This window comes from Heliangelus exortis, chromosome 3 (genome assembly GCF_036169615.1).
Source record: "Heliangelus exortis chromosome 3, bHelExo1.hap1, whole genome shotgun sequence".
NCBI classification, from domain to species: domain Eukaryota; kingdom Metazoa; phylum Chordata; class Aves; order Apodiformes; family Trochilidae; genus Heliangelus; species Heliangelus exortis.
The window spans coordinates 23,188,350-23,209,139 of record NC_092424.1 but is presented as its reverse complement, the minus strand read 5'-3'; the positions used below and the strand labels follow the sequence as shown (position 1 = coordinate 23,209,139).

The following is a 20,790-nucleotide window of genomic DNA, read 5'->3' as shown; positions in this document are numbered from 1 at the left end:
CATGCTTTGTGGACACACTGTCCAAACAGAAGTTAGAGGACTTATCTGTCCCCTTTTTACCTTGTTTATTCTGGTTTCAGTTTCAATACATTACTATTATACTAGGAACTATTACAGCAGTAATAATTTACTTTGATCTTGGAATTTCAAAGCACCAGCCAAGTGTCACAAAATTCAGCCTTGTTTTGCAGATGGGTAACTGAGAGAGAAGCTGGCAGACACGATGTGACTGCTGCAGGTGCCCTGCCCTTGTCTCAGCACACAATAGGATACTGCCTCCAAGAATACCTTGGGTCCTCCAGAGCCACTCCAACTCTTCCAAAGCAACATCTTAACAGTTCTCTGAGAACCAAGAGATCCTCACACACCCCCCCCAGTCTTAAATCGACATCTAATTGGAAGGAAGACTGAAAAGCAGGACGGGTCCTACTTTTAGGATGCGGGCATAGAGAGTACATTCAAAGCCTGTGCATTTACCTCTTCTCCAGGCTCAATCTCTTTAACAGCTCTGACTTCAGCCAATGTTCCCCTGTAAGTTACAATCACATTTGGGCAACAGCTGTGGTTCATCAATGCAACACTGTAAAAGTAGAAAAGTAAACCTTTTTTCCTCTTCCACCAAAAGCAACAAGCAAAAATTAAGCAGCACTTCACAAGTAAGCTTTAAAGGTTGCATCAGTCTCTCCCTGCAGGCTATTTTATGCTAAGGCTTAACATGAAAGTGGCCTTGGGTATCTATGATATACAGACTATTGTCCTCAGAGGAGAAACAAAGAGAAATCCATTTAACCTAAAGGAAACAAGCAAACGCAGAAAAATAAAGGTCACTTGCTGCATCACAACATAAGCTGGATGTTAAAATTTTCGTGAGCTTCTGTGCAAACTTAAAACAGCCTCCATGTTTGAAAAGAGAGGGAAGAGATCTCTGTTATAAAAGCAGATAACTTGGACTGTTAGACAAAAGTACTCCCACTGACTGCAATTTGCTGCTTATTTCGGAAGATGTATAATTTTAATTCTTTCTCTTCCAATCTATCAGAACAATAATGGTCCCTCCAGTCTTTTTAGCTCATAGGCATAACTGTTAAGTAGGAAAACTCTGGCTCTTGCATGCTGAGCACTTCCAAACAAAAGACAGTGTTGGACATGTTTCCAGAACATCCTGATTTAATACTCTCTTCTCCCCACCATGACTCTCATCTTGGGTGTTTCAAGGTCTGCATTTCCAATCTATATGTGAGGAATATGGATGTCAGACAGTCCAGCATGAAGAAGGAGAACTGGGCATCTTTAAGTTTCAGATTACTTTGACATAGACAAACTACCAGAAATCTATGCATCACAGGGAAGTCAAACCAAGTAGATTGTGGTAATATCTTCAATTGGAGGCTTTCTAAGAAAAACGACAGAAAATCTCCTCCTTTACTACAAAATTAGTTGGGAAGGACAGACATAAATGGAAGAAGTGTTCATCAGCCTTAAAGAGAACTGTGCACCCCTGCCCACAAACTGCAGTTGCACTTAACAACTGCAGTTTATTTGTAAAGCTGGGGAGCTTGTACATATTTTTTCCCCATCATGGCAATATAAAGCATCGCAGAACGGATTTTAAAACATTTGAGGAGGCTGAAAGAAATTATGAAAGGGATTTACTGTTTGCAAATGAACAAAGGACGAAAGAATGTTGTTCAGATAACACCAGGTGAAGGATTATACTCAGCCAAAACATCAAGTTGTGAATAAAGTAAGTTACTTGCAATCCTTTTCATTTCGCTTTGATTGTATGATGCCCCTGCTAGACAAGGAAGCAATTGTTTCCTTCCAAGCTGTATATAGAGTTCACAATCTAAACTTCCAAACAAATTACAAGTATATTTTTACCAAAATTATCAGTTTTCTAAGGAAAGCTGCTGCTAATCATTGCTTGTATTTTATTAGCTAATTAAGGAAATTTAAAACAAATTAATATTCAATTTTTAATTAAATTTATTTCCATATAGACCTTCTTCCATAAATGTGTAAGATCCTTTGTTTTCCCATAATTTATTTTTATTTTAGAAGATATTAAAATCAACCTACTCAGGAAATATGGCTGATCCCAAATGTGAGAGCTCTTCATCTTCAATTGTGAAGCCATTACAATTAACCTAAGGAACAAGAGAAAGAAACAAACTCACCTGCTGGTCAGCTAAGTACTCCACACTCACATGTCACATTCAAAGTACTTCAAAGTCAATGGAAGCAATTTGCTTACAATTTTCTTTCCATTTCACCAGTACTCAGAGTACTACATGGCATCACAAAAAGCGAGGGACAAAGGCCCTACTAAATGTGCAGGACATTGAAGAACTGACAGTCCAGTCCTTGTCCCAGCACAGGACACATCTAGAGGGCTGCTCCTTGGAATGCCAACCAAGAGAGATGAGGCTTGAGAAGAGAGCTAAGAAGTGTCAGACAAAGCACAACCATTGCAAGCACAAAACAAAGCCCCTGACAAGGCGAAGAGACTTCATTTGGCCAGTGAAGGGCCAAAGCAGAACTACACATGCAAGGAGCAACCTAGGGATGAACAGCAGCAAAATGAACCAGGCTGGGGCACTACAGGGTTTTGATGGAACATATGCAGTGGAGACTTCCCACAGTGGCATCTGTCATCAAGGACTGCACGTTATCAGCTATAGCTAAAGCATGTATAAAGAACAAAGGCAGTGAGAAAGACTTGAATCTAATAAAGACACAGAATAGGAGGGGACAGAAAAAGGACAGAGTATGAGAGGAAGTGTAATCCTAATTTAAACAGACACAGGATCAAAAGAGCTTGTTCACAAATCTTTCTTATACAATAGGTTCAAGCAGGTTTTAAAATGCTCTCCCTCTTTTATTCTCACTAAACAAGGGAATCTTACAGGAGCTTCAGCTTTGTTTCATGTGGTTTGTATGACTTAAAGTGATCAAAATGCACCTCAATCAAGTACTTTATTCCACTTCCACTGTGAGTCACAGACATGCCAACATAAAGAGAAACTCTCCCCACATTCACCAGCATCTCCCGGCTGTCATAAAAATGTTCACAGAAACAGCAGAAAAGCACTAAAACAACCACTGTCATGTGGCCAGGTCCAGCTGAAGCTACAATGGGCACAGGAACAGTCAATCAAGTAGAGCAAAATCATTTGTTCTGAAAGGGCAAGGGATGACAGCAAACACTACCAACAAATTATATGAATTATGTTTCCCACAAGTTGGAAAGCAGCTTGAGTTGGAATTTAGAAAGATACAAATACTTCCCAAATCCACTCTTTAGGTGTGAACTGTTCAGGATGAGTTTGCAATTAAGGAAAGTGTCTTGTTTCTCTGATTTGGTCACTGCTATCTCTATTTGATCTTTATCCTATTGTTTTTAGCAAGGTAGCATCTAAAGGCTCTCTGTCTCTCAAGAGACAGAGCACTAGTCAGAGACACTGCACTAGTCAGTGTATGAGCATGCCTGAACCAAAGCCAAAATATACTTGCTGAATAAAAAAAAAACAATAGAAGGGAAAGATTCTATCTACAGCAAGTATGAATATAAGGCTACAAAGGTCAACAAGAAGAACAGCTTGATGGTTCTGAAACACAGGGCAATATTTAAAAATATGTTCTTAGTTATCATCGATTTTCCTCCCCTGAACCAGAGACAACCCATTCTTGAATGCATCATACCAGAAACAATACCAGAGGAAGAATTAGAAGCAATGAGATACCACTGATTTCACCAGATGAATGCATGACTAAAAAAAGGAAGGTGGAGGGCATAAAGAGACAACAGTGAGAAAACGAGAGCTCACGGTTGTTGCCAGTGGTGGAAAAGAGAACATGCAAAGGGAGGAACAAAATTATGCAAGATCTTCAAGGAAAGGATAAGATGATGGAACTTCAGACAAGAGAGAAACTCTGAAGAGCTGACAAGGGGAGAATAAGAAGGCAAAGTACCAGTCTCAAGAGCTATGTTCTGCAGGGACAAGAGAGGAGCATGATACTACCCGCTGTGGAAGGGAGCAAGGAAAGGTAAGGGTGGTTTTAACAAAAATCTGTGCTCCACTCAAAAGGAACAGTGAAGAAACAACATCAGGCAAAGCCCACAAAAAGCAGCAAGCAAAGAGTCAGAGGTATCCAAGTCCCAGAATCCCCTGAAAGAATGCCAAATAGAGAAGCAAAGTAGACAACATGAGATCAGAACAAGTGCTGAAGCAAAACAAAGCACCAGCAGCATATCTGTACTACTGGTTAGCTAATTATTAGGAAACATGTTTGAACATATCACATGCCTTCCCTTCTTCTAAAATGATTTATGTTGAGCTAGGAACTCAAAAGATTGTGGCCTGTTCTGAGAAACATCAAGATAACCTTTGGAGATTTAGTTCAAAAACCTGCAATGTCTAAAGTGGCAAATAGCTGCCTGATGATAAGGATGAGCTTAACGTGACATCTCAGCGTGACAGTATCCATCTAGAGAGAAGACTGGATGAAATATTAATCTGGGTGTCAGCACTTTGCAGAAGTCAGTTACTGACTGATGGATCTGATGGAGCTGGTCCAGGACAGGTCAAGAAGTGAAAGTCATTATAACCAAAATGTAATCTTCAGGGATTCTGGCTACATTGTAACAAAAATACTCCACAACATCACAAGAAACTGGATGTATTCATGGTCTGGAAGCATCTTTCTGACAAATATAAACTGTTAAGTCTTCAAAACAGAAAAAAAAAAAAGCTTTCATTGAAGGGAAACGTATCACTAGAAAAAACAAAATGACTGATGAGCAGATGCTAAACATGCTTCCTTGTTGGTAGATACATGCTGAGCTACACTAACCAGAGTATTGCCAATACAGCTGTCATCATGACAGCCAACATTTGCCCCCATCTTTAAAAAATTAAAACTTTTCCTCATATGTTACAGTTTAAAACTAGCTGATTTTGAAGTACAGGAGGATAAAGAAGAACATGGATCTTTCAGTATTCCCCTGGTGTATTATTCCATCCACTACAATACCTTCAATTAAGATGCATATGAAAAGCAGGTGAGGAAAAAGAAAAAGATATGACACGTTTCAGAAGTCATCTAACAAGACATCCTGCTTTTCCTTCATCTCTCCAGATGACCAAACTACCTGACTGCATTTAAAAGCCACACACCAGATAAAAGTTTCAGACTGCTCTTTCTACTTCTCTGAAGTTTACTCCTTGTGAAGGTCAGACACAATGATGACCTGACCAGCAAGGATTTCCACAAGTTTGAAGCCTGAATGAAGGTTTTGCCTCTGCAGGGTCTCAAGCCAGCAGCTTTCCAGCTGCACTAGCCTAGCATACAAGAAGCCTAACTTTGACAGTGTCTAATACAGGCTGTTCCCCCTTCAGTGTTTGAGAAGCACCTCAGAGAAAGTTGGAGGACAAGAGTGTCAGTTGAAATGAGACATATCCTGACACGTCTGGTCAAGGAAATGGATCTTCTCCATCAAGCACACTTGGCTATCCCTAAGAAGCAAAGAGGTATTTCCACTGCTGTTAACAGTTTTCCCCTTTCACAAAAGCTGAAGTCCTACAGTACTATCCACCTAAGCAGGCTATGTTCTAGCCAACTTACTTGTGCAAAGAGAACTACAAGGGCAGCATTGTCAGGGTACTCCAAGTGCTTTGAGTAAAAGTGATGAAGAGCAGCAATGTCGTTCTGAATCATCTCTCTCTTTTCATTGTCTAGTTTGTCAAGGTCTGTGGACAAAGAATACATTCCGTTTCAGTAACAAGAACACTCCCAGGTGAACTACAGCAAGACTTAGGTTAGGAAAGGCCTGGACTTAAATAGAAACCCCTCAAGGAACAGCTACTCTGAAGTGTCTCGTGCCAACAGACACAAGAAGTGTCTGTTCTTCCATAAATGTAATGCTACATCTGCCAAAACCAAATGTGAACTACAAGACTATGCAGGATTTAGAAGCATATTCTAATGTCTTTACATTAGCAGATAATTGGACACAAATTTACCTTTCTTGGGAGAGTGGTTAGAGTTTAAATTGTCTTTGTAAACCCTAGCAAATGGACCAGACAGTCCTGGCTCTCTAGAAGGTCTATTAGCTGTGGGTAGCTATTGTCAGATCATGTCAACATGATCTTATGATCTGAGAATGCTCGTGTCTTCATGAGATGGAAACTGATGGAAACAGAGGTGTGTTTAAGCTGCAGTTATCCAAGGATAAGAGAAATCAGGAATATCACTAGAAATGTCCTGGCACACCAGCCAAGTGTATTCCCTTATGTATTTGTTCAGAGACTTACCCTCAGGTCCATAACAAGATCTAAACAAAGCCATGACCACTGAACCTTTTTTTGCCCAGCCCATGTAGGTCCCTTCTGTCTCCTCAAGAGCAGAGATTAGGAATGTTTTTCCTAATCCTCTCTCTCACACTGGCAGTATCACCATCACTAGCTCACTCCTGCTCTAAGAGAGCCATCAAGTTATTTCCCCTCTCCAACTCAAAACAATAGCAGAGAGAAAAACACAGAGGAGGAGAAAAGGCTGCAAAACAGTGGAAGATGATTTCTAAGAACAGATGCAAACAAGACAAGAGCTATCAAAAGTATTGAGGAAAATTAAATGGGACAATTTGATGAGAATAAGGACAAATTAGAAATAAGAAATGTGGAGCTTCCAGCTGATGGCCAAGTGCCTGCTTGTCTCCTGTGCAGGGTGTTGCAAAGGGTAAGGCAATGGCTGAACAAAGAAGTGTGCTGAGAAGGGGAGAGTAAATAAGGCAGAAGGAATGCAGGGTTCTTCCTAACAAAACCAGAAACAAAACAAGATCTCCCAGAGGAAAACAGGGACACTGCAACACAAAAATCATTTCAGCCTTTTAGCTCCCAAATTAATAAATTCTTGAAGAAAATCTGCAATGCAGAAGAATATACAGAAATAGTAATTCAACACTCACCCATCCTCCTCAGTCCTGCTAACCCACCTGTAAAAATTATCCCTGCCTTAGGCAAAGTTAAATGTTAGCTTTTTTCCCCTTTACATCCCCAGCTGTTCCAACAGCTGTGACAGGAGCTCTTGTCCCAGCAGCAAATAAGACTGTAATCTTCCATACAACCAGTGTATGCTTGGTTGCTCTACTACCTCAAGCCTGCATTTAGTCAGCATTTTCTGAAGTGCTTTGGAAACCATCAGAGTGAGGAATATGAATATAGAAACATATTGTGTCCTTTTATATTAAGCCCAGCACCAAGGAAGAGGAACACCAGCCCAGTGAAAACGATGCCAGGACAGCTACTCAGCTACTAGTCCCCTAGTTGGTCAATTTCTAACTTTACCTCTCCGGACGTAAACGGTAACCTTTCAGCTAAAAGCAAGCCATTGCCTCATACCCTTCCTTGGATTTTTTTGGAGCATTTAGGACATAGAATTTCAACACAATCATATATAACATGTCAGATTTGACTGGCAGTGACAGATACTGAAGCACAGTCCAGAGGGTTCTGCAATTAGCCCTTTAGTCACTGTCATCATCAAGCAACTGTGCTGTCCCTGCTTTTATGCCTCCTGGTAACAAATACCAGCTATTTTAATTCTACAACATTACAATTCTCAAAAGACACTAGAGTACCAGAAAAGCCATGAGATGGATGTAGGCTACCTAATTAGTTCTGTCTACTTTTTCACCATTTTTTCAAAGCCCCCAGAAATGACCAAGTGAAACAAGAAAGAAGGAAATAAGAGCACTGCACGTGTAAAAAACAAGGTAACACAGTTCTCTTTGTTTATTCCCTTCCTCTAACAGGAGTGGCATACTCTGGAAGGTTTTGGTGGAGGGGGACCAGGAGGTAAAGCAAATCATGAATATAGATAACTGCCTCTGTTCACCTGCAAGCCTTTTTTACTTACGTGATTCAAACTCTTTTACAGCAAGCAGCTTCTCCGACTGTGTTCTTTCAGGGTGTGTTTTCTAGCAATAATGGGAAAAAAACAACAAAAAATTATTTCAGTGGTTTAAGTTGGCAGTTTTGTCTATTCATTCATAAGATGGGAACTCCTAAATCCACACTATATGGGATTTACAGAAGTTGATGAACAGCAATGAGTTAAACTGACTGACTGCCCTTAGCTTAGTAAAGCCATAGAAATATTCTTTCTGCACAAAATTAGGCAGTCAAAGATTAACTCCTCTCAAATTTATACACAAAAACTGAACAGTATTTTAAATATGTCATTTGCTTTGTTCCAGACACCCAGAAAGTCACTAACAATAGCAAGCAGGCAGGAGACAGCCTTCGCTTTGAGAAAAGTGAATAAACTGACTGTTGACAGAGTTCAAAAGCAATGCTCCACTGTTGGCCTAAGGCCACTTCTTTGTAATCTTGGCCATTAAATATGGCTTTGCAGGTGGCCCAGCAGCTGAGGTTCAGGGACTATGGTTTGCATATTTAGCTTTTATATGACACATAGGGTTCTTCCCCCTTCCTGTAAGCGATAAAAGCACAAATTTATTCCAATGACTTTTTGTCATTAAACATTCGTTTTTGTTTGTGCATCACCACTAAACCACACTTTAATTAAAGTCACACACACACACATCTACACACACAGCAAGCATGCAGCTACCTTCCCAGCAGGCCACCAAAATCCTCACTACATACAGTATCCAGGTTGCCCTTGTCACTTAAGCAGACCTCAATCACACAAATATGCTTCAAAGAGGATTTGTTTTTTGTGCAGAGAGTTTAGAGCTCTACAAAGATACACAGCATAATAACCTTGAAACTCATGAATCCCAAGGCTTCCCGTAATGAGTTGTGTTATCCTCTGTATCCATACGGTTCCAGAACACTGAAATGGAGGTTGACATTGAAGTCTTATTTCCTTACTAATAATACTGTTTTTCTCCAAAGACCACATGTGTGAGAGATTTCTCTATCAATCTGTCTTTTACCAGTTGACTCCAGTAATCATAAAAATTTACACCGGAATACCTCAGAGATGTTCTTGACTCAAAAATTTACTGGGAGTACACAATGCTATGCAGATATAACTGAAAAAACATAAAATAATGCAACTGCTTCATAAAGATATCAGTTCCTGCAGACAGATAACAGCCTTATCTACCAAGTCTCATTAATCTTTCTCTTCACCAACATGGCCTTGGTGCTAGCCTATCCATGTAACCAAAAGCTTCAATTTTCTAGGATGGAGGCTGACACACAGAGCATATTGTGAGGCTATCAGTAAACTTTTCCAGACACTATGCAACAGTACCTTGGCCATAAATTTAATCTACACAGCTTAAAATCCCACTAGCATTTTGCCACCTTCCCCAAAAAGTCTCCAGCTGGACTATGGTGGCCCTGATGCTGCTGCAGTGGTCTAATGGCCAATTTGTTCACCTGTTCATGCTCTATATTAGGCTTTTCTGTTCAGAGGAAGCTACTGTGTATGTGCTTTGCAAGGACAGTTATTGTCAGCCAGTTTTCATTTTCTGGTCTTCCCTGGCACCCAGGACAGGAACATACCTCCCAAGTGTAGCCTCCTGCTCACCTGTTTGGAAAGGATCCTTGCTGTTAGCCTCACAGTCTCTGAGGGGTTCCAGTTCTGCCCAAAAGTGCACATAGCAGAACATTCTAGCTTGTGCATTGGCCAGTCTTCCTTCTGAAAAAGTAGAAAAATACATTAAAAAAAAAAAAGTCATGAAGATAAAGGGATGAAAAAGAGGATGCAGTCAGTCCTGCCAGATTCAAGAGGTTAAGAGAAATGTGTTTCCTTTAAAAAAATAAGATGACGTTTACTAAATCTGAACAAAAGCTTGAGTCACATTTAAAGGGTACCACTATCCTGCTTTTTTCAAACAAATTCACAAGGGATGAGTTAAGGTCAGAACATCTTCATTTATTCAGTGGGAAAAAAAAAACTAAATGTCGAAGAAGCAAACAGACAACATGATTTATAAATCACCAGTTCTTATTGTTCAGATCAATCATGTGAGGACAGAGTAGGTGTGAGCTTGATGGCTTTATTTGGTTTATTTCCATTTAATGCCTTGGCCCTTCATTACGAGATGACCCTGGCATAACCAGGAGTAATGTGTCTGAAGTCAATGGATTCAAAATCACTGTAAGAACTGGTGTATGTAAGGTCAAAACCAGACCTAGTGAATAGAATTATCATATTTTTTTCCTTAAGTGTTGAAGAATAAGAGAACAGCTAGGCAATGGAAACATACTAATAAAGACAAAAACCTTTTAGTTAAGAATGTGAAGTATATTCTTAGCTCAACATACAATAAAACTTGGGAGTGATGGCACAAGCCACTGGCTTTTGGCACTTTGCACTTCTCCAAGGAGAAACTTTCAAGGTGAGCACAGAATCACCATTTAAGACACTGCACTTGCACACAGAACCTGAAATGGGCTGTTCCCAGGCTGCATCAAATTTCATTTTATTTATTTATTAAAACATGGAAATACTCATGTCTTTATTCAAGAAATACACTGTTATTTCTCTGTCTCATCCCAGACACACATATATATCAGGGTTAGAATAAGCCTACAGTGTTCTCCCTCTATAGGGAACATCATGTTTTATTTTCAGACCACACTTCAACTGGTGGAAAATGGTACCAGAAGAAAGAAATCGTAGCAAATCCCACAAAGTTATAATTGATTGATAGTCAAAACTTGAAATAATTTTGCAGCCTCCAGAATGTTCTTAATTCCCCTTTCTGTGATTTACTCAGTATCACGGATCAAATGTTAGCCCACTTGAAAAAAGAAATAAAAAATATATATAGACTGACTGAGTGGCAGGAACAGAAGAAACAGTTACCCTCAGCTGCCTAACCACTGATGGCAAGAGCCATTTGAGACACACTAAACTATCTAAAACATCTAAGTAGGACCAGTACATATGCTACAGGTCTCCTGAGAGATGCATTCCTTGTAGGCTTCCTCCTGGAAGCCACGTAGGACAACCCAAGGCATCTCAAATAGCCATCTGAATCAGGACCTCCAGTCTCTCTTGCTTGGCTGTTCCACTTATTTACAGGTTTTACAGATCAAAACAAAGTCTGAGATCACCAATTTCAGAGTTAATACATCAAAAAGCTCTTCCATTGTAAACAGTCGTTTTAATTGCTCTGGGCATGAACAGCTTTAGGTGTTTTACTTTATTAGGAAAACAAAGGTGAATGAACACAAAGGATTTGAAGCAGTGCAAAACTGCAGGGGTATTCAGACCATCACAACATCAACTTCATTGTCCGTTTTATCTCAGTACCATACTTTCAAGAAAAAAAAGAAAATCCAAACAAAAAGCAAACCAACAAACTTATGTACTGGCTGCTTGAAATAAGCTCCAGTGTAAACGCTCTAAGGGGACACAGCAATACAGACCAAGAGAACCAAAATAGTATATTACACCATAATCACATCATGTGAACTTACACTCTCAACTCTCCTACAGCTGTCACACTATCAAACGTGTCCCCTGAGAAGCTTGTTTTCTACGTATGCCCCAAGACCTTTTTCCAGAAAATTCCCAATTGCTCATTTAGGAATCCATAGGCTAAAGGCTAAGCAGAGAGACAGAGGGGGAGTTCATCTCTCCCCCCTTTTTCACAGCGCCCACCAGCTTCAGTGAGATTTCTGGGTGTGCAAGAAGCAAAGGCACAGAAACTGAAGTACTGTAGGACTCGTATCCATACAAATCTGTTAAATAAACAGGAGCGACTACTTGCTAAAACAAAACAAAAAAAAAAATCAAAATGTAAAATCATGTCTGTCTCAAAGCAATGTTTTTAAAAGTCCGTTTGTTCCCTTTATTCTTCACCCATTTTTAATTAAAATCTTTCCCCAGGCAGAACCATACTGAGTTATATGAACTACTAGGGAGGTTAAAGGGACAAGATATGGCTGAATTGTGTGAAATGAGATAAAAGCCTGAAACACCAAGAGAAGAAAGAGTACTGATGAGTGAGTAATTCCTGGGATGGAAACACTGTGACAGCAGCTTTCCCTGCGATCACAGCAGGACTGTATTTTGCATTCTTTTCCACGGTTTTCTCTAAGTAGTTTGAATTGTAACAGGTAGCATTGCTCTAGATGAATCCCTAATGCTACATTAACAATACCTTCTCCCTCCCGTATTAAAAAAAAAAACAAAAAACAAACAAAAAAAAAACCTCTAGTATTTTTCCTTTCATTTAGGAGTGACAACATTTTTGGAAGGGAAATTCTTTAAAGCTTATGCTTTTCACATCAAAGCATGGAAAAAAATCTTCTCCACCAAGTTCTTCAAAACGATTCCACCATCCAGGACTGCTGGAGAAAATCCCAGAACACTGACATACAGTTCAGCATAAAACAAAAAAACCCAAACAAAGAAAACCAACAAAACATAATACTAAAAAAAAAATAAATAAAAAAAATTCAACTCCAAAGAAATGTCCTCACTCCATGTCCTTCTCACATGGGCTTTTTCCACAGGTTGTAAAATTTCTGTTGCATTTCATGTGACTGAAAATACCAGACAGAAATGCTGGACAGGCCAGCGTAGGGATTCAGCTCACTTCTTCCAATGCTTAAGGCCTGATTATGCTCAAATGGTGCCCAGCTTCATAATCAAGTTTCAAGGAGGTAACTTCTGATGTCTGATGCGATTCAGTGAAGTTCTCTCATACCAGTTCTCTCTTCACTAAGCAGTAAAGGTAAGAGTTTCACACATCTTCACAGCCACCCTTTCCTGCCATCATTTACAAATGCTGAGCCACAGAAGGTATTTGGTTAATGTCCAGAAAGTTCTCAGAAGACATTTTTCAAAGAAAATTACATGGAGATATATTCTGGATAGGGGAACATTCACTTACTCAAGGCAGTCTTAAGCAGGGTCTTGCAGTGTTAGTTTCCTATTGTGCAGAATCACTACAGCAAGAATTTATTTTTTTTTTTTCTACAGCTCACCAAAGAGGACTGGACAATTTCTACAAGGCCCATTTAGAACATATCTGCTTAATGCTAATTTCATGTCAAAAACTATATTTGAGACTTACTAGTTGGCTAAAAATTTGAGTTCTCCTTACTCCAGAAATACCTGCTACAGCACTCTTTAATATGCCATACCAATAAAAAGCTGCAAATATTTTTTTCAAAATATATTTCAAACACAGGAACTCACATTAAAATCATCTCTTTCTGCACTCTGTCTAGCTGATCCCCACTCTGTCTGGGATAAATAATAGCTAATGTGTAATAACAGAAAGAGGAGCTCTAGCAGCTGGTTCAAGTTCACCAGTTTCACAATTGCAACCATGTAACCCTCTTAAAACATTTCTCTTCAGACTGTTTCAGCAGCTAATTTCTAAGGAATAAAAATGAGCGCAGGTCTCCTGCTGTTTGACAAAAATTACTATAATTTAAGAAGTCAAGACCCAAACAGCTGCAGATAAGGTCTGAAAGCCACTACTATAATAACAGGCCTGTGCTTCGAGGAGGCAAGAGTGGAAAGCAGAACGGTATGAATCAGCTGGAAATCACAAAACCTTTGCAAAGGAGAAGTGGTTAAGGGGCTGGGAAAGGCAATGAGCAGCAAATGCAGGCTACATCCTCAGCTGCATCCAACCAACCCATAAAATATTCAAGGCTGCAAGGAGTGGCAGTGGACACTTCCACTCTCCAGTGCCCCACATTTGAGACTGAATCAATGCTTATATAAGCATCTGGCATAAAACAGGTCAAGCTTAAGGTTATCTAAAAAACAAAATAATAGACCAGAAGAGACAAAGGACATGTTAGCACTAACAAAACTGTGCCAGGAACAGGGTGCATGTGTATGCCTGTGTATAGAGAGGCCCTAAGCAAACCAGCCATTAGAGCACTGAAAGCCTTTTGCCTTCCACCGTGTCCCTACTGTTTGACACCACCCTTCCTGGGCACCAGAGAACAGGAATTTCACTGCAATGCAGGACTTGCACCAAAGACATTTGGCAGCACATGCACTCTTTTACCACTCATCTAATCTCCAGCAAATCATTGTATCTTTTCGTATCTAAACCTCATTTGCAAAACCAGAAATGCCACAAAGGCTGCTCTGAGGTTTTATTCTTTAAATGCCTGGAAAGTGTTTTAAGGACTTCAAAATATATATGGCTCAACAGAGCAAGAAATACAAGCAGTGTCATTAATTTTACTTTTGATAGCCACGTTATTCTGAAAGAGAAAAAATCTTATTCAACTACTAACTAAAATCTTATTCAAACGTGCCAGAGATGATGTTTGCTGTTATAAAAACCGTAATTCTGAAAAAGACAAAAAAGTTGTTCCCTGCTGAACGCTTTTGTGCCTTTCTCTTGTCTCCTTCTCCTTCCCCACCACTAGAAAGAATTTCTATGAATTGTGGTCTTTAAGTAAGACCTTTATGTAGGTCTTTAAGTAAGAAAAGAATGAGCTCAAAAGAAACTGGTTTTCTGTTCCATAGAGTGGGCAAGACAATCAGTTCTTAAATTTAATTATATGATGTTGGATTACATTTACAAGTTACTAACCAATATGTGAAATTATACCATGTCCTGGTTGGGTACCTGTCATTTTAAGCTTAACTGAGCAACAAAAATATGTATTTAGAGAGAATATAAACTCAAAAACCTAAAAATCAAATTAACAATGCTGTGACAATTTTCAAGTACAGCCCTGTCCTTTTATTAACATTGCATGAAGGCGACTCACATCCATGGAGGCAAAAGGGACACATTTACTGTACACCCCAGCATTCCAAGTTCAGTATAAAGGTACAGATATCCTTTTGGGGCTTTGTCAAAGGAATTGCTGACCTGCTGTAAAGTGCCTTTGAACAAGACAGGGATGAAGATGCAATGCACATTGTCTATGCAGCACGTGTGGTCAGTGCAGACCAGTTTCTAGAGAATATTTTGATTAAAGGTAATTTTGAAAGAATGTCAAAGAATTCAATCTCAGCGACATTCATAAATTTCAAACTGTCTCAGAAAGAGCCAAAACATGGAAGATAATGTTAAAACAAGGACGTCAAAAACCATACATCTATCACTAGTAGAAGAGTTCTGCTAGTATCTGTACTTGTCATACTATTGTCTAAACATTGAAACATCTTCAAATGCCTTTACATATAAAGCACCATACCATACACCAACACGTAGAAAGTATTTTAATTCATTAATTTATCAGACAAATAGGTATTTGACGAGCATTACCTCCTGAAGTTTTAAGGATACTCAGTTTGAACAGTCCAACTTTTTATTCTTTGAAGTTACCCAATAGAAAAAGGGTATTTTTACTGGCAGAAAAAAAAAAAAGTAATCAAATTAAGAAAACAATATACATGCAAGACTTTAACGGGAGGAAAGAAAGAAAAACCTCTTCTTGTGTTTACATATAAAAGCTTAAAATTTATCAAGACTGGAAGTCAGGACACTGGAGGGACTAAAGAAGGGATTTGTAGGTACCAGCAATGGACTGTGGATCAGCAGAATTAAGTTCTGCTACTTACGAAATCTACTTTTCCTGACACAAATCACTGAGCTTTCCTACTTCAGTGTATTTTTGCAGTGATAGTTACCTACTTAATAAACCACTGTGAATTTCATATGGTATGAGAAGAAACTCAGACAAAAAGCACCAAACATTCAACAAATTGCTTTGTCCAAGTATTTCCTCCTCTCGCCTAGTTAAAAGCTTCCTAAGAAATAATAACGTATGGAAACATTTCTTGCAAATAAGCATTTTTCATGAAGGAACCATGGGATTTCTCTGCAAACTCCTTAAGACTCACTCAGATTTCTCCCAAGGGCCTTAAGGATGCTCATACAATAAATAATTCCCTTTCCTCGCAGCAACTGCTGGCTGTCAGTCTTTCAATAATCCAAGAACTACAGAAAATTTAGTAAAAAAACTTATTTCTTTCAAGCATTTTGAGTTCTCCTGGTGCTTCAAAATTAAAAGGCCATTTGATTCACCCACAATTCACTAAGACTGTGGGAAAGCAGGAACCCAGAGAGGCAACAGAAGGAAAACTAAGGGGAGGCCAGGCTCATTTTTGCAGCCTGCACAATGGGAGGCTAAGATACATCCTTGCAATAAAAAAGCAATAGCCATCCCCAAGTGCTTGAGAACTGAACAGCAGAAACCACTATATCTCAGTTCAGATAAAGGCAAAAAAGAGCACTTTGCATGCAACACATGGACTTAACAGCATGCTACCATGTATGAGAAGGCTTGGATTATTCACAGCTAACAGTGGCAGTGCATGCCAGACCTCTGGTGACTCAAATCCTTCATGAGCACTGTTCCATACTCTGTGCCCAGCACCACAGGTCTTACATAGCTTACATCACTAAGCTAGGAATTTAGTTGAGTTTTTCACATGTAAACTGGATAATTATTCTATATCAAGATAGAAAGCCAAGTTACAGAACTGAAAAAGCATGAAAATGCTTTGGATGTCTTCATATTGCTCTGCTTCAGTGCATGCTTCTATTACATTTTCAAGGGCTTTAAAAAAAAACAAAAGAATACAAGTTGCCAAAAGGAATGAGTTAGGAAGAAAATGTGGTAGGTTTCAAATGTTTATAACTACTGTCAAGCTGTGGCCAACTAAAATATTTGCAATTATCCTGAAAAAAAAACAACCCCAAAACCAAACGAAAAAACAAAACAAAGCAAAAACCTTAAGATAGCTATTCAGTGATTTGATTTTTCCATAAGACACACTTTTGTACCGGTTTAGTGAGCTAATGTTGAATTATCCATTTTGTGCTTAAAGACAGAAGTAATACAGACATAATTACTGGGCTGACAGGCAGCTCTAATCAAAGTCTCAGTGGTACTAAGCCCCGGAGCTACTGATCTTGAAAGACTCATGCAGACTATGTCCAAACCTTATAATTGTCCAGTGTACAACCTCACAGTCAGCATCTGTGGGTTGCTGAAACTGACTGGACTACTATTAACTATAGCTACAATTAGAGACCTATAAATATTCCACAAACAAAAAAATGGAGCTCAGTAACCTCCACCCTTCTTCCCCCTGCATTCTCACAAATTGCATTACCATACCTGACATTCCACATTGCAGTAAAAGGCCTGTTTACATCTTCCACACTTGGACAATCCTTCTTTCCTTAAAAAGAAAACAGAAGTTATTCTCTTCTATAAAGCTGAAAGGAATACGTATGTATCCTGTATCACTAACAGAAATGCATCTCCTACCAGGAGCTAATCTAATAATACCACAGTAATCTGAGAGAAGATTAGCACAATATTTTGCATACTGTTTTCTTCAGAATACTGCAACTAGAGTTTGAACTCCTTCTTCTGAGAGCAGACACTATTTTTATTTGTTTAGATTTTCAAAAACCAAGTTTTACATAACATCTGTTACTAAGCAAAAGCACACTGCAGTCCTGATAAACTACTCAGTTTGGAAACATGTTGATCTACACTATTTGACAGACATTTTTTACTACTATATGTTGCACCCTGGTGGCTAACTTTTCCTTGTTTTCCAGACTTCCCAACTGCTCTGTTTACTTGCTCTCCAACATGAACCCTTTCCTTCTGCTCTGCCAGTTCCACTGCTTCTCTTTCTAGTCACAGAAAGCTTGCCTGATGCTTCATGAGTAACCACCTCCCCAACACTAAAAAAGCATGTTGCATTTTTAAAAATACTGTTTGATTTCCTGTCACCCCACAGCCTCTTCTTGTCCTGCTAACATCTGCTGGGATATGTGTATTCTTGCTTGCACTCTCCATCTGTATATATCCTAACACAGGGAACTGCCAAAAGGAATGTCTCTTTCTGCTTCAAGGTGTACGTGTTGCAGCAGCTCCCACCAAAAATAGAGCATGTGTTATCCAACACATTACACTTTGGCATGACAGAAATAAAGCAACAGGCATCTCTCAGCAGTATTGAAAACTTTAAAAGGTCTACACAGCCGTCCCATTATAAGTGGCAAACGTATGTTTGTTGTGCCAAACTGAGGTAACTTCACTGGAATAAAATAAGGGTGAATATCCTGCTATGACATGATAGTGCACAGCATTTCAGTGGCCACTGCCACTGGGAGTCCATAAGCACAGCAAGTCTTGATAACAGTCTTCTACTGCACAAAGTAGAAGGTGCAACTTGAGTGACTCGGTAACCCTGCTTGCTGAAGCATCTACCTCAAGTACAGCTGCACATTTAAAGTACCGAATACTATCAGATGTAAATACAACATTCTAATCTCATTCTGCCCAGCTGAGCCCACAACCTTCCTCCTAACACTCTTAGCAAAATCAACAAGTTCAGCTCAGTGTGCAACTTGGCCCAGACACAAAATGCATTTCTGAGCGCGGGCAGAACAAGTTTCATCACTGAGGTATCTTTCCTCCTCACCCTGGTGTGAAAAAGGTTTCGGGCTACCCCACTGTAACTGATATGGTACTGCATTCAGCGCATTCATTCCTTGATCAGTGTGTTCTTCCACAGCTCCATGGGAGAAGCTGGCATGGAAAACAGACAGCATTTAAACAGTCTGGTCTTGTTTTAAGTTACTTCATGAGACCTAATCCTAGATAACAGTTATCCCTGCAATATTACTTCGTATCAATGTAACACGTCACAGTGTCACATCCACAGCTAATTTTCTATCAATAACCCTACAACATTTTTTTTTTTTTTTTGCTTCAGCAGCTGACAGCGAGGTGTTTACAGCAACTACTGGAACAACCAGAGCAGGTTAAAAACCACCTAACTGTGCATAAACCCGAGCTCCTAGCAAACTCGAGCATCCCTCAACCCCTCGGAACCGGGAGCCATGAAACCCACAGCAACACGAGTTTAAATGCTCACAACCCCACCACGACAAACCTATGGTACTGCCTCTGCTCTGCCTTCAGTAAAAATAAATTGCCAGAAGACTAGGGCTTCAGACAGAGCCCTAGATATATACAGATATATCTAGAATACACAGATATATTTCTGTGTATTCATTACTGAGATATACATTCCAATATATATATACTGTTCACACTACAGAAATCGCAAACCGCAAATTAGCCGGTTGCAGACCCTTTCTTCTTGGTCAAAACTTTATTAAAATCAGTGAATATTGCATCACTACAAAACTAGGTGAATCAATGAGACTTCCCGGTGACAGCAAGGCTACGCAAGCGCATACGTAACCTCAAGAGCACGTGAAGAGCAGCACTTTTTCCTTTTCCTTTCTTTTTTCCTGAACTGCTAAACAAGGAAAACCAGCTTTAAGCTGAAAGCTTCTGGACGGCGCTGCCGCCTGCGAACCCTGAGCAGTGCAGGAAAGGGCTCCCGGAGCCGGCGGGCAGTGCCGAGGAGGTGCGGGGCACTGGTGCCACGACCCGCCCTGCCGAGGAGAGCAGCGGACACCCCAGCACGGCGCTCCACGGACCGCCACGGCCCGGGGATGCGAGTGGACCGCCCCACCGCTGGCGTGGGCCGGCCGAGCCGCCAAAAGCCGCCCAGGAGGCAGCCCCGCCGCCCGCCCGCCCCGGGCCTCCCCCGGCCCTACCTGGCGAAGCAGCAGTCGCAGTGGCTGCCACGCTCGCTGACGGTGAGGACGGCGGTGTAGGCCGGGCAGGTAAAGAGCAGCTCCCCCACGGCGTAGCGCCGCCGCGCCCGCAGCCCCCGGCCCCTGCCGGCGCTGATGAACCTCTCCAGGCCGCCCGGCTGCGGCTCCGCCTCCGAGCGCATCCCGCCGCGGGGAACGGCAAGAGGCACCGCACCGGTGGAAGCCTCGGCCGAGCTCCTCTCCTGCTCCGCGTACACCGACTGCGGTTGCCCAGGGAGGCCACGGCCGGGGCTTGCCGGCTCCTGGCGCTGCGGGGCCGCTGCCGCCTGCTCCTGCCCGCAGAGCGGCACGGGGAGCGCCTCCTCCGGGCGGCGGGGGTTTAGCCGGCGGTGAGCAGGGAGGGAGGCCGGCCGGGCGGCCGGCGGCTGCGCACCCGGGAATGCTCGTCTTACCTTAGCCCCGTCGGGCCTGGTTGGCTGGAAGGGGCCGGGGCGGCTTTGACATTCTGGGCCCCACAACCCTGCCCGACAGGCTTGCGGGGAGAGGAGCCCGCTCTACGGCCCCTTCAGCCCACCCGCGTGGGCTGGCGTCATGGAGGGGGCTGCCCACCCATGCATACCTCCACTCACAGACGTGGTGGAAACCATCCCCGAGATTCAGCCTCAACACCGACTATTGAACAACGAGTCCCCCTGGAAAGTGGCTCACACCACCAAGGCTACGTCGCCTATCTAGAACAACAGTGAAGCCTCTGAAAGAAGACAAAACTCTTCAGTCATAAAGTCATGAATCCTTTTTTCATTAAGGTCACAGGGGGCTTCAGCTGTTATGGCCACTTCATCACCTGAGCCCGGTGCCGTTAAGGTTCTCCCACCACCAAGTGTCAGGTCCTACAGTGGGGTCACAGCAACCCCATGCTCCAGGCTTAAGGAAATGCGGCTGGAAAGCTGCCTGGTGGAAAAGGAGTTGGGTGTAACTGTCGACAGTCAGATGAGTATAAGCCAGCAGTGTGCCCCGGTGGCCAAGAGGGCCAACAACATCCTGCTTGTAGCAGGAATAGTGTGGTCAGCAGGACAAGGGGGAGCATTGTCCCCCCTGTGCTCGCCACCAGTGCTCACTAAAAAGGATGTTGAGGTGCTGGAATGTGTCCAGAGAAGGGCAACCAAGCTGGTGAAGGATCTAGAGAACAAGACCTATGAAGAGTGGCTGAG

General features: G+C 41.4%; 1 protein-coding gene across 1 annotated transcript in view; it reads right to left on the bottom strand.

Moving 5' to 3' along the window:
* Window positions 1-20,201, bottom strand: part of SMYD2 (SET and MYND domain containing 2) — a 29,032-nt gene extending 8,831 nt beyond the window's left edge. The window contains exons 1-7 of the mRNA XM_071739640.1: window positions 19,580-20,201; window positions 17,106-17,169; window positions 9,565-9,675; window positions 7,918-7,978; window positions 5,626-5,750; window positions 2,080-2,147; window positions 478-580 (exon numbers count right to left, since the gene is read on the bottom strand). Of these exons, the coding sequence (XP_071595741.1) occupies window positions 478-580; window positions 2,080-2,147; window positions 5,626-5,750; window positions 7,918-7,978; window positions 9,565-9,675; window positions 17,106-17,169; window positions 19,580-19,761 (714 nt within the window). The 5' untranslated portion in view covers window positions 19,762-20,201. The remainder of the gene's footprint in view (window positions 1-477; window positions 581-2,079; window positions 2,148-5,625; window positions 5,751-7,917; window positions 7,979-9,564; window positions 9,676-17,105; window positions 17,170-19,579) is intronic.
* Between the last annotated feature and the right edge of the window lie 589 nt (window positions 20,202-20,790).